The sequence below is a fragment of the Nasonia vitripennis genome (genome assembly GCF_009193385.2).
Source record: "Nasonia vitripennis strain AsymCx chromosome 4 unlocalized genomic scaffold, Nvit_psr_1.1 chr4_random0003, whole genome shotgun sequence".
Lineage (NCBI taxonomy): Eukaryota > Metazoa > Arthropoda > Insecta > Hymenoptera > Pteromalidae > Nasonia > Nasonia vitripennis.
The window spans coordinates 3,126,314-3,139,640 of record NW_022279638.1 but is presented as its reverse complement, the minus strand read 5'-3'; the positions used below and the strand labels follow the sequence as shown (position 1 = coordinate 3,139,640).

The 13,327-nt window shown below is 45.7% G+C and overlaps 1 protein-coding gene across 9 annotated transcripts in view; it reads left to right on the top strand.

Moving 5' to 3' along the window:
- LOC100679705 (nuclear pore complex protein Nup98-Nup96) overlaps positions 1–13,327 on the top strand; it is a 429,239-nt gene that overhangs the window by 40,153 nt on the left and 375,759 nt on the right. For all 9 annotated transcript variants that reach the window (XR_004345266.1, XM_031928065.2, XM_031928066.2 and 6 more), the window contains 2 exons: positions 6,847–7,059; positions 7,131–7,208. Coding sequence is in view for 8 of the 9 variants with exons in the window: in XM_031928065.2 (XP_031783925.1) it covers positions 6,847–7,059; positions 7,131–7,208 (291 nt within the window). In the remaining variant the exon portion in view is untranslated. The remainder of the gene's footprint in view (positions 1–6,846; positions 7,060–7,130; positions 7,209–13,327) is intronic.

The following is a 13,327-nucleotide window of genomic DNA, read 5'->3' as shown; positions in this document are numbered from 1 at the left end:
ACAAAATTATAAAATACAATATATACAAATATCGTCACATATAATCACATAAAAACATATTTGGTCACATATAATTATCACATAAAACTTTTCAAATATTACGTTGCACATTTATGGTTTGGTCATAGACCCATCTGTATTGCACATTGGAAATCTAAATTACGTAATACTGAATGAATTTTTACGGCCTCAGGGCCGAGTCTGACTAGATTAAAACTAGATTAAGGTTAAGAATCAAGCGCCAGAGGGCTCAGAGTCGTCAAGATTCCGTGGCCAGCAGGTGCTGCCGTAGTGCCCCCTTAAAGGAAGCGAGAGATGGCAGGTTTCGTAGAGTAGAAGGGAGAGAGTTCCAGAACCGAGCACCCTGGACCTGGAAGGCCCTAGCCCCGGTTTCAGTACTGACGGTAGGGATGCTCAGTTCCGGGGGAACTCTCCTACTGGAGGGTCTCGGCTCGTGTTTGCTGAAAAATGAGGCCAGATACGAGGGTTCACCGATCCGAATTACCTTGTAGAGTAGAATGGCCTCATAGTAGAGCCTTCTGGAATCGGTGCGAAGCCATTCTAGACGCCTCCGGTAGGGACTGATGTGTTCATCCCTCCCAACCCCGAAGATGAATCTCACACACGAATTGCTCAGTCTCTGTAACCGTATTCGTTGTTCGGTAGACGCGTCCAGGATAGTCACAGCACAGTAGTCGATGTGCGGTTGTATAAGTGTCTCAACTAGCCTTCTGCGGAGAGTCTCAGTGGTGCAGCCCCTGATAAACCGCAGGCTATACAGGGCTTTGTTGACTTTTTTCGTGATAGCATCCACCTGCGGTTTCCAAGTAAGTTTGCTATCCAGTACAACACCGAGACTCACGACCGTCTCACTGAATGGGACGATCACTCCGTCCGGCAACGGAACCCCAGGCATGTTCCATGATTTAATATCATTAACGTTCTTCATGGACCCGAAAAATATAGACTTAGTTTTGCCGGAGTTAAGTCGCAGACCGGAGCTCTCCGCCCAGTCCGAAACCAGCCGTGCCGCTTCAGCCAGTCGAGCCACGCCATCCAGGAAGTTATCTTTGTTGGTGTGTAGATAGATCTGGAGGTCATCCGCGTAAAAAAGATCTTTAATTGCGTTGCCGTCGAGTATATTTTGCAGGTCGTTGACATAGAGGCTGAATAGCAAGAGTCCCAGGACAGAACCCTGTGGAACTCCCAGATTGGTTTCAAGCCACTCTGAAGTTCCGTTTTTATTCGAAATCACCATCTGAGATCGTCCCTGTTAATATGATTTAATCCACAGGAGAGCCGCCCTAGAGAACCCCAGTTGTCTCAGCTTAGATAGTAATTTGGAAGGTGAGATGGTGTCAAAGGCCTTGCTGAAGTCAAACAGCAGCATAAGCGTCACCTTCTTTTTGTCAATAGCCATGCGTACGTCGTCGGTTAATTTTAATAACGCTGTTTGTGTACTGTGGTGTTTTCGGAAACCCGCCTGGAAGGGGTCGATTATATTATTTTTATTGAGATACTCCGTGATCTGGGTGTGCGCGATCTTCTCAAGTACCTTTGAGAGGAAGCAGAGCAATGCAATCGGACGAAAGTTTTTAACGTTTGAAGGAGCGCTGGTCTTTCTTAGAGCGATCAACTGTGCCTGCTTCCAGATTCTCGGAAAGATCCCCTGAGCGAAGGAGCAGTTAAATAGATTAAGAATAAATTCGCCAATAATTGGGAGGGCTTTGACGACCACCCCGCATGGAATACCATCGACACCCCTCGCTTGGGAGGAAAAATGTGATATAGCAAGGACGACGTCACTCATACTAACAGGGCTAAAAGTAAAGCCCTCCTCACTTGCAAGTAAAATAGTGTCCATTGCATTGTGTATATTTTCGAGGGGTGATACCGATACTCCCGCGAAGTGCTCGTTCAGCTCTCCCGGCGTAAAACCAAAAAACTCCTCCTTACGCCCAGGCAGGAGGTCGAGATGACGCATTACCTTCCAGATATTTCTATTTTCATCAAGGGCGTCTAATAGTTGTTGGCGAAGGAAGGACTCACGCTCTTGAGCAGAACGCATGTCGACCTCGTATGTGAGTCGAAGGACCTCATCGAAAAGCTCCGCCCTCCCCGTGCGCTCGTAGCGCCTGAGTGTAGCATTGCGTTTATCGATGAGCAGCCTCAGCTCTGGTCCAGACCAAGGAGCATATTTCCTACGTGGGCAAACCGTTTTCAAAGGCGCCAATTCATCAATTGCTAATTTTATATTATTATTAAGAACTCATAAAGCGCCCTCCAGACCGGTTTCGATGGAATTCATGGCTGTCCAGTCGCAACAAGACAAGACGTCTACTAAACTAGTTGTGTCAATGCACTTGTAATCCCGGTACGAGAAAGCGTCACTCGTAGGAGTGGGAGCGTAGATGTCTAGCGAGACATCTATGACACAATGCTTGCCGAAACTAGGCAGCCACTCATTCTTAGAGTCCAAGATCGTGTCGTTCTCGTCGGTCATAATGAGGTCAATCCACGTGTGAGACGATGAGGTATGATGCGTGGGACCATGCTGGATGGTCTGAAGAGATAACTCTTCGGACAGGCGCTTGATAGTAGGAGCGTCGTCCGAGTCGGATAGTAAATCCGAGTTCAGATCACCCATTATGATCTTATGACTAAATTCGCCGCATAAGTCCCGCAATACATCAAGAAGGTCTGAGTCCTTTTGCATCAGAATTTTCGGGGGCCTGTAAATAACTCCGAGTAGTACCGGAGGTGAGTCGCCCCTTTGTACGCTACAAAAAAGATACTCTGGGATTCCAGGTTTTCCTAGACCCATAGTATCAGATGAAGCAAGCTTTTTGATTTTCAATCCATTGCGCACAAACAAGGCGACGCCACCTCCGTTTACATTTCGATCCTGCCTAATGATGGAAAATCCCCCGATGCTAACTAGGCTATCATCCAAAATCGGACCCAGCCATGTCTCCGCAAAACCAAAGATGTCAAACGATGGGCGCTCTGCCAAAAAATTACGGACGATCCCAATGCGAGCCCTGAGCGAGTTCACATTGAGAAAGCCCGCTCTCAAACCACACGCAGCACCCGGCGCATTGTCAGAGGGCCTCGCGAGTCATATAGTGGGCGCAAGTGATGATGACGATGATGACGACTGTATGGATGTTAGTGCAGATGATACAGTCGTCAATGATGGCGACGATGTTGGCAGAGCTGCAGCCGACTTGCCTGACAGGTCCGACTCAGGTCCGTTACATGAAGTAGTGTCAGAGTTAACGTCCTTTTCAGTGACTGTCATGCAAATCTTCTGTCGTCGAGGTTGTTTCAAGCCGGCCTGACACGCCGTGAGAATGGCCTGCAAATCGGCAGCAGATGCGAACACGTGCGCGCGCTCACTCCCCCTACGCCTAGCCAGGAACCTGCCACCTGCGTGCCAGACATATTTGAAGCCCAGTCCCTGTGCAATGGGCCTCAAGTTTTTAAACTGCGAGAATTTTTCTTGGGACAGCATTTCATTTATAAAAACTTTATGCCCGGATAAGCAGGCAGCAGCCTCCGGGTCTAGAACACCGGGCTTGATATCGTTTGTGGTCAGGTAGTTGTTTGCGAGCGCGCTTTTCGCTCGCATGACTTCCCTGACCAAGCCCGGGCTCGCAAGCCTGACCACGAGAGATGGCAGCACACCACGAGGAGTCGCCGGTTTTGTCGCGGTCGTGCCGTTTCTCTGAGCCCTATCTGGTCTACGCATGCGCAGTACTCGAGTATTGGTAATGTCGCTTTTCTTCAGGGCCGGAAGGACGGCTCCGAGCAGTGCAAAGGCAGCTACATCCGAGATTTTCTCGTCGAAATTATCATGTATTAGGCCATTGATAATGACCTCGCACCCCTCGGCTCCGTCCCTCTCCGACCCCGCGCCGCCGCCAGTGGGTGCCAACCGAGGAGTGGAGCATTTTCGTGCTCCCGCTACCTCGGTGGCTTCACGATTGGTGGTAACACTAGGACCCGAGGACAGCATCGGACCGCTGTTCGAAACCGGCGTCGAGCCCGTGTCATAGTCTTGGCGAGCACGATGAAGCCTTCCGAGTAGTTGTTGCGTTTGTTGCAACTCGTCCCTAAGAATACTATTTTCGTCCAGAAGCAGCTTGTTGGCGTCAAACAATCTATTAGACACACTGATGTTATCGGCTAGCTGGGTCTCAAGAGCAGAGATACGGGTATTCAATTCCTCCGTGCCGACTGTAGCACCCCCTTCTGCTAGGCAGAGGAGATGCTATGTGGCACCGAACCCCTGCTCACGAGAGCCCTCAGCCCATCAAGCTGATCCTGGAGCATGTCAAAACGTTGAAAGAAAAGCTCCATGGTACTCACTGGAATTAAAATATTAGAGACACCCAAAAGGCTGGTGTCACCCAATGGCGCATCCTTTGCTCGAGTCTTCTGTGTGTTCACGGTGTCCTGTGCAGATGACTCGTCAGCCGACGCCGAAGTCAGCAATGCCGGCGCCTGGATGTCAGTGACCCGCCCGGCAGAGGTATCGCAGCTCTGTAGGCTACTCTCTCGCTGTTCCTTCTTCGTGTTAGGGCGGAGAGGGGGACTGGTTGTCGCGCAACTGCCGCTCCGAACACCTGACCGCGTATTTGCACACGGCGTCGACGCCGCAAGCCGCGTCTGGTGGTGGGGAGAGACGCGAGGTGTTGCCGATTTGGTTCGGAGCACTGGCCCGGTGCGAACGCTCACCTGAGATTTTCCAGGAGGCGGGGAAGGCTTCCTCCGTGCTGATCCACTCTCCGGGGTGGACTTGGTTGCAGACGTCAACACGGCAGGAGTAGAGGTCTCTGGCGGAAGTGTCTCTAGCGTCTCCGTCTTCCGACAATTATTACACACCGCGTTCATCTTCTTGCTCGAACAGCGGGTATGGCACGGAAGACGGCAGGTCGGGCACGTACTTGTTGGTGGCTTGGAGTCGTCATTGTAGACTGAGCAAACCACTGGTGCCATTGCGGTATCCAATTGAATGATGTTCAAATTACGCGCCAGTCTTGACGTCACCACCAAGGAGCAGGGATGCCAACGGCCAAGATGGAAAGTCTGCCAGAATCCCGCCAAATTGCTCTGTTGCCCTCCTAACCTCTCCAGAACACTTCAACTTTTACACGGTCTCCCTGGCTCTTTTTTAAGGAGCCATGCAGTTATACTCCGGCACGTGGAGCCTGCGGGAGGCCAGATTTTCTAAAAATATACAGACTCACACGGAGTCAGTCAGAAAACAGGCGAAAACTAGTTTCGGAGATGGAGCGATCTGACACGCGTGCGAGACTCACCAGAGAGAGAGAGAGAGAGAGAGAGAGAGAGAGAGAGAGCTAGAGAGAGAGAGAGAGAGAGAGAGAGAGAGAGAGAGAGAGAGGCGAAAAATACCGTTCTCACGTAAACCCGAGATGAACTCGGTCATCTGCGTATTCTAGAGACGAGTTTCCATGCATTTAATGCTTTTTTCATACATCTGAGATGCACTAAGTCGAAGTATAAGATATGATTACAACTGACGACTTCTGTCTCACGGTTTTGATAAAAAGTGTCAATGCAGGGCTTTTTAAAATTATGAAGTGGTGGAAAAGTGTGTGACGGGAGTCGATAATCAGCGCAGCTTCTTCAGTCCTTGATCAACTTTCACCGACTAACGATCTACATAATATAAACCATGAGTATTTTAAGTGTCGCGGAAATTAACGCGCGTGCGCTTTACCAGTACCGTGTTACTTCGTCACCACTACTACTGCGCGACCCTTTGCTGTCGCAATATTTGGAGATTATTCCTATTAGATAGGATATTTTTAATCGATTAAGTATTTGCTCGAGATAAAAAGAGAAAGAGGGACTCTGTGAGCAGCTGCGCCCAATTTTATTTTTCTCATGATTCCCACTGGGACCTAGGTGAGCTTTTTTCCTCTTTGCAGCTTTTCTTGGCCAGCGAGGCGTGGGTGCGCTTCCTGACATTTTGGCGCTGCGGATTATTTCACTGATGTTTTTTATGAAAGATATATGATTTGATATGGTGCCGGGTGGCGAACGGGAACAGCGCCCGGCTAACCGCTAGTCAGCGCGATTGAAGTCGTCTCACTCCTTGAAGTGTCACCCTTCCCTTATTTTATAGATTATGGTTGAATGTTTTTGATTGCCATAGTCTTTTGCTAAGAAATTTTTTCTTTTAGTAGAATAATTAAGATTGAAAATATTTAAAAACAGCATTAATATACTGTATATTTAATAGTAAATTACCGCCGTGTAAAACTGAACCATTTAAGTCAAGAGTATCGTATAAAATTTTATAGCACAGACTGCTAAAATCCGCAAGTCTCGTCTATTCGTGACTAAGGTACTAATTCGTGAGTGTGATAAACACGGTGCAAAAAAAGGACTACTTTAGTCACAGATAGGCGTGACTTAAAAGCGGATTTTAGCCACACTATGCTATAAACAATATTTTATGTGTTGGAACTATACATTTAGTTGAAAAAAGCTACGTGTCAAAGAATTGGCAGCGGTTTTTTGGCATTCTAAAGAATAAGCGCTCATATTTTCTACTCCATCCTTAGAAAAGTACCTACTACTCTGGCCGATCGGCCAACACTTCACAAGTCACTGGTGAAACGCATTCTGTGCAAAATTTATCCGCTGACAGACGAATACTCAATAAATTTTTAGATTATGAATAATATAAAATTGTGATGACTTAATTCATGCTATGGATAAGATTTATATGACATTTTTCGAATTTAAAAATCACAGCATTCCATATCCGGCATGTAGAAAAAACGTAATTTACATTATTTTATCTGATTTTAGGATTTGGTGGTACTAATTCTGTTAATAATATGACGGGTACCTTGGTTAAGTTCAGTCCGGTCACCGGTACTGATACAATGGTTAAAAATGGCACTACACAAACTATTTCTACGCGTCATCATTGCATAACATGTATGAAAGAATATGAATCTAAGTCTTTAGAAGAATTACGTTTAGAAGATTATACTGCTGGACGAAAAGGTGCAGTTCAAGGTAATATTCTGCTTGTTCGAAACTAATTATGTATTAATACATTTCAAATACGCACCGAATTCTTATTTTAGGACAACCTTCCACAATGTTTGGAACACTAACGCAAGGTACACCATTCAGTACGGTCGTTTCTAATAGTACCAATTCAGGTAAGAAGTAATAGTTTTTCAAATATAAATAATAAATAACTGACGTCATGTACCTTACATCTGAGTGATCAACCAAGATATCCGTTATAATTTCATCCCTTGGGTCTTGGTAATTAACATATTTTCATAGTACCATACATGCAGAGTATAACTTTTGAAACGGTCACCACTCTTCTTGGCTCTGGGTGCAGTTAGTTATATAATAATGTACCAAAATTGATTAAAATTATTTTAGAAAAGCAGTGAACGTTTTCCGATCTGTGTCGTAATTTTGACGACGGATCAAGAAGAGTAAATTAAATTGATGACTTTAAGTTAATTTGTACAATAATAATTGAGATCCGGAATACTAGGTAGTGGATGATTATCACAATAATGAGAATTTGTTGTATGTTTTGATAACCAGAATAAATATATTCAATAGATTGTTATGAATGAGAATATTGCGTAAATTGTTCATATATTTTTTGTAACGTTGCAAGAGATTTCAGCGTGCCAAACACAGCGGGTCCTGGGCCGGGGTGGAAGCAGAGCATCCCGAGCCCGATAAGTGTGAATGAGTAGAGCGAGAACTTATGTGTGTATGTGCTTTTTGCTTTTCATGACTCGCCGAGAACTACAGTAGGTGCGAGAGAGATTAGATTAGATTAGATTAATTAATTTTATTTTGCGTACAGTATATTGTACGATTGTAAGTTTACAGCATTACAAAGTAAGAAAAGAAATAACAATAGATTGAGGTATGTTTAGAGTATGTATAATGAGAAAGAGAGAGCGAGAGAGAGAGAGGGAGAGAGAGAGAGAGAGAGAGAGAGAGAGAGAGAGAGAGAGAGGTCTTTATTTGCTAAATACAATATAGATCACAAAGACTGTGTCGCATGCAGTCTAACAAAAAGAGAAAATAAAATATATAAAAATACCGTCACATAAAATCACATTTCGTCATATTTAATTATCTCATTAAACTTTTCTAATATTACGCTATACATTTAAGGTTTGGTCATAGACCTATCTGTATTGCACGTTTGAAATCTAAAATACGTAATACTGAATGAATTTTTACGGCCTAAGGGCCGAGTCTGACTAGATTACAACTAGATTAAGATTAAGATTGCAGCGCCAGAGGGCTCAGAGTCGTCACGATTCAGTGGCCAGCAGGTGCCGCCGTAGTGCTCTCTTGAAGGAGGCGAGAGATGGCAGGTTTCGCAGAGTAGAAGGGAGAGAGTTCCAGAACCGAGCACCCTGGACCTGGATGGCCCTAGCCCCGGTTTCAGTACTCACGGTAAGGATGTTCAGTTCCGGGGGAACTCCCCTACTGGAGGATCTTTGCTTGTGTTTATTGAACAATGAGGCCAGATACAAAGGTTCACCGATCCGGATTATTCTGTATAATAGAATGGCCTCAAAGTAGAGCCTTCTAGAATCGGTGCGAAGCCATTCTAGTCGCCTCCGGTAAGGACTGATGTGTTCAATCCTCCTAACCCCGAAGATGAATCTCACACACGAATTGCTCAGTCTCTGTATACGTATTCGTTGTTCGTTAGACGCGTCCAGGATAGTCACAGCACAGTAGTCGATGTGCGGTTGTATAAGTGTCTCAACTAGCCTTCTGCGGAGAGTCTCAGTGGTGCAGCCCCTGATAAACCGCAGGCTATACAGGGTTTTATTTACTTTTTTCGTGATAGCATCGACCTGCGGTTTCCAAGTAAGTTTGCTATCCAATACAACACCGAGACTCATGGCCGTCTCACTGAATGGGACGATCACTCTGTCCGGCAACGGAACCCCAGGCAATTTCCATGATTTAATATCGTTAACGTTCTTCATGGACCCGAAAAATATAGACTTGGTTTTGCTGGAGCTCTCCGCCCAGCCAGAAACCAACCGTGCCGCTTCTGCCAGTCGAGCCACGCCGTCCAGGAAATTATCTTTGATGGTGTGTAGATAGATCTGGAGGTCATCCGCGTAAAAAAGATGTTTAATTGTGTTGTCGTCGAGTATATTTTGCAGGCCGTTGACATAGAGGCTAAACAGCAAGGGTCCCAGGACAGAACCCTGTGGAACTTCCAGATTGGTTTTAAGCCACCCTGAAGTTCCGTTTTTATTCGAAGTTACCATCTGAGATGGCCCCTGTAAATATGATTTAATCCACAGGAGAGCCGCCCTAGAGAACCCCAGCTGTTTCAGCTTAGATAGTAATTTGGAAGGTGAGATGGTGTCAAAGGCCTTGCATAAGCGTCACCTTCTTTTTGTCAATTGCCATGCGTACGTCGTCGGTTAATTTTAATAACGCTGTTTGTGTACTGTGGTGTTTTCGGAAACCCGCCTGGAAGGGGTCGATTATATTATTTTTATTGAGATACTCCGTGATCTGGGTGTGCGCGATCTTCTCAAGTACCTTTGAGCGGATGCAGAGCAATGCAATTGGACGAAAGTCCTTAACATTGGAAGAAGCGCTGGTCTTTCTTAGCGCGATTAACTGTGCCTGCTTCCAGATACTCGGAAAGATCCCCTGAGCGAAGGAGCACTTAAATAGATTAAGAATAAATTCGCCAATAATTGGGAGGGCCTTGACGATCACCCCGCATAGAATACCATCGACACCCCTCGCTTGCGAGGAAAAATGTGATATAGCAAGGACGACATCGCTCATACTAACAGGGCTGAAAGTAAAGCCCTCCTCGCTTGCAAGTAAAATAATGTCCTTTGCATTGTCTATATTTTCGAGGGGTGACACCGATACCACGAAGTGCTCATTCAGCTCCCCCGGCGTAAAACCAAAAAACTCCTCCTTACGCATTACCTTCCAGATATTTCTATTTTCATCAAGGGCGTCCGATAGTTGTTGGCGAAGGAAGGACTCACGTTCTTGAGCAGAACGCATGTCGACCTCGTTGGTGAGTCGAAGGACCTCATCGAAAAGCTCCGCTCTCCCCGTGCGCCCATAGCGCCTGAGTGTAGCATTGCGTTTATCGATGAGCAGCCTCAGCTCTGGTCCAGACCAAGGAGCATATTTCCTACGTGGGCAAACCGTTTTCAAAGGCGCCAATTCATCAATTGCTAATTTTATATTATTATTAAGAACTCATAAAGCGCCCTCCAGACCGGTTTCGATGGAATTCATGGCTGTCCAGTCACAACAAGACAAGAAGTCGACAAGACTAGTTGTGTCTATGCACTGTAATCCCGGTAAGAGAAAGTCTCACTCGCAAGAGTGGGAGCGTAGATGTCTAGCGAGACATCTATGACACAATGCTTGCCAAAACTAGGCAGCCTCTCATTCTTAGAGTCCAAGATCGTGTCGTTTTCGTCGGTCATGATAAGGTCAATCCACGTGTGAGACGATGAGGTATGATGTGTGGGACCATGCCGGATGATCTGAAGAGATAACTCTTCGGACAGACGCTTGATAGTAGCAGCGTCGTCTGAGTCAGATAGTAAATCCGAGGTCAGATCACCCATTATGATCTTATGACTAAATTCGCCGCATAAGTCCCGCAATACATCAAAAAGGTCTGAGTCCTTTTGCATCGGAATTTTCGGGGGCCTAACTCCGAGGCTTAAATAACTCCGAGTAGTACCGGAGGTGAGTCGCCCCATTAAACGCTACAAAAAATGTACTCTGGCATTCCAGGTTTTCCTAGACCCATAGTATCAGATGAAGCAAGCTTTTTAATTTTCAATCCATTGCGCACAAACAAGGCGACGCCACCTCCGTTTACATTTCGATCCTGCCTAATGATGGAAAATCCCCCAATGCTAACTAGGCTATCATCCACAATCGGACCCAGTCATGTCTCCGCAAAGCCAAACATGTCAAACGAGGGGCGCTCTGCCAAAAAATTACGGACGATCCCAATACGAGCCCTGAGCGAGTTCACATTGAGAAATCCCGCCCTCAAGCTACTCCCAGTACCCGGCGCATTGTCAGGGGGCCTCGCGAGTTATATAGAGGGTGCGGATGATGATGATGACGATGATGACGACTGTATGGATGTTGATGCAGATGATAAAGTCGTCAATGATGGCATCGATGCTGGCAAAGTTGCAGCCGATTTGCTTGCGAGGTCCGACTCAGGTCCGAGCAGGGATGCCATCGGCCAAGATGAAAAGTCCGCCAGAATTCTGCCGAATTGCTCCGCTGCGCTCCTAACCTCTCCGGGACACTGCAGGTTTTGAACGGTCTCCCTGGCTCTTTTTAAGGAGCCATGCAGTAATGCTCCGGCGCGTGGGGCCTGTGGGAGGCCAGATTTTCTGAAAATATCCAGACTCACACGGAGTCAGTCAGAAAACAGCCGAAAATCGGGCTCGAAGACGGAGCGATCCGACACGCGTGTGAGACTCACCTGAAGCAGATGAGAGAGGGGGGCGGGGGGAGTAAGAGTCGCAGCTTTATCAGATCAATTCGGGAACGAGGGGATTGCAGATCTGAAACCCGGAGAACCATCGTCATCGTGGACATTGCAAGGCCACGGATGGGCTGAAGAATGATTGACAAAATAATATCGAAGTTGATTTATCAGGCAAAGGGGCTCATCGTAAAAATTTTGCATGAATTAGTGTGAGTGTTTGAGAGAAATCGAAAAGCGCGCGCGGACGCAGACCAGTAGAAGGCACACGTATTCGCGGATAGCGACAGTGCGAGAAAGCGAGTCAGCGGTCTCCGTTGTCGCCGGCGCGGGTCGCGAGTTCGAACAAGGAGCAGTGCTCGCTCTCTTGCTTACCAGCTCTGGTCCGGGACGGACGTGTCCCTCGACGCACTCAAAACAAAGTTCAGTGGTTTTTCTCCTCTTAACATCTTCTTTGCGGTCAGGCGTGTCGCCGAAACTCCTGGTGGAGGCGACTCGAACGTGTTTCGGTTTAGAAAGAGTTTCGTATTGGGTTAGTGTTAGTTTTGTATCGGTTTTTGGTTTCTTAGCGGGGCGTTAGCGGGGTGGTGAGCGCGGCGGGTTCACGCGAAGGAGTCGTCCTGGGACAGGCAATAGGGCGTCGCCCGATGCACGAGCTCAGCCGGAGTGTCGCTTTATGAGGAGGAGTGCCGAGGGTGGGTTCGTACGACCGTGTGTATGAGTATTTGGGTGAATAAGTTCGGTTTCGGGACAAAATCCGGGAGTTTTCGGCGATTTATCTGATTCCATTGGTTTTTCGAGAACTTGGTTTATCCAAAGTGTTGAGTAAAATATGCTGTAAGCGTAAAATGCAGGACATAAATAAATAAGACAGTCGCAGCATAAACCTCTTGAGTTCTGCGTAAATTTCCCCTATGTTCCACCTCCGCTACTGACCAAGATCGCCTCTTGCTCTAAATTAGATCACGGCTGAGCTGCGGGAAGAATTGATGGCGCGAGAGTGCAGGCGCAAGAAAAAGATCTCGTTGTCTTGACGATTCGGTCGTCTGGAGCAATTGTTACAAAAGAGCCTGCACTGTCGCTAAGCCAAGGCAAACAGGTGGTCGGTGCCGAGAAATATACCGGGTAAAACACAGCATAGAGTAAGCCCAAGGAAGCCATAGCGTTTCATCTTATTAGCAAAATAAATATGTAAATCTGCTTTAATTTTTACAATAAGTATTAGACAGATGCGCTTGAAGTTGCGTTATCTTGCCGGATTCGATATTGTTATAAGTATTCAGAATATTGGGATTTTTATAAGTGTTTGCCAGATATATTTTAGTTGCCTTATCGTGTCTGAATCGAAATTTTATAAGTATACAAAATGTGGGCTTAACATGTACCTTAAACATGCCTGTAAAAATTTACCAGAACTAGTAAATCCTTCCAGAATGACAATTATTTAATGATAGATATATGACAAAAATATGACTACATTATACTATTGAAAAAAATAAATAAAAAAGAGATTAGATTTATCTATTTTTTGTAATAAAGAATGGTTTACAAAAAGTGACCTGGTCATGAAACATTTCACATAAATCAGCTATATTTACATACAGATATAAAATTATATATATTTATGTCATTGTTATAGTAAATAATTAAAAATAATGTATATCATACAACATAGTAAGATTGGTCCAGATATGTCAGATGCTGTAAATAATCTTCTCAAAAAAATATAGCAAAAATGTTTATTCGTATTTTTAATCTGAATTATTTTAT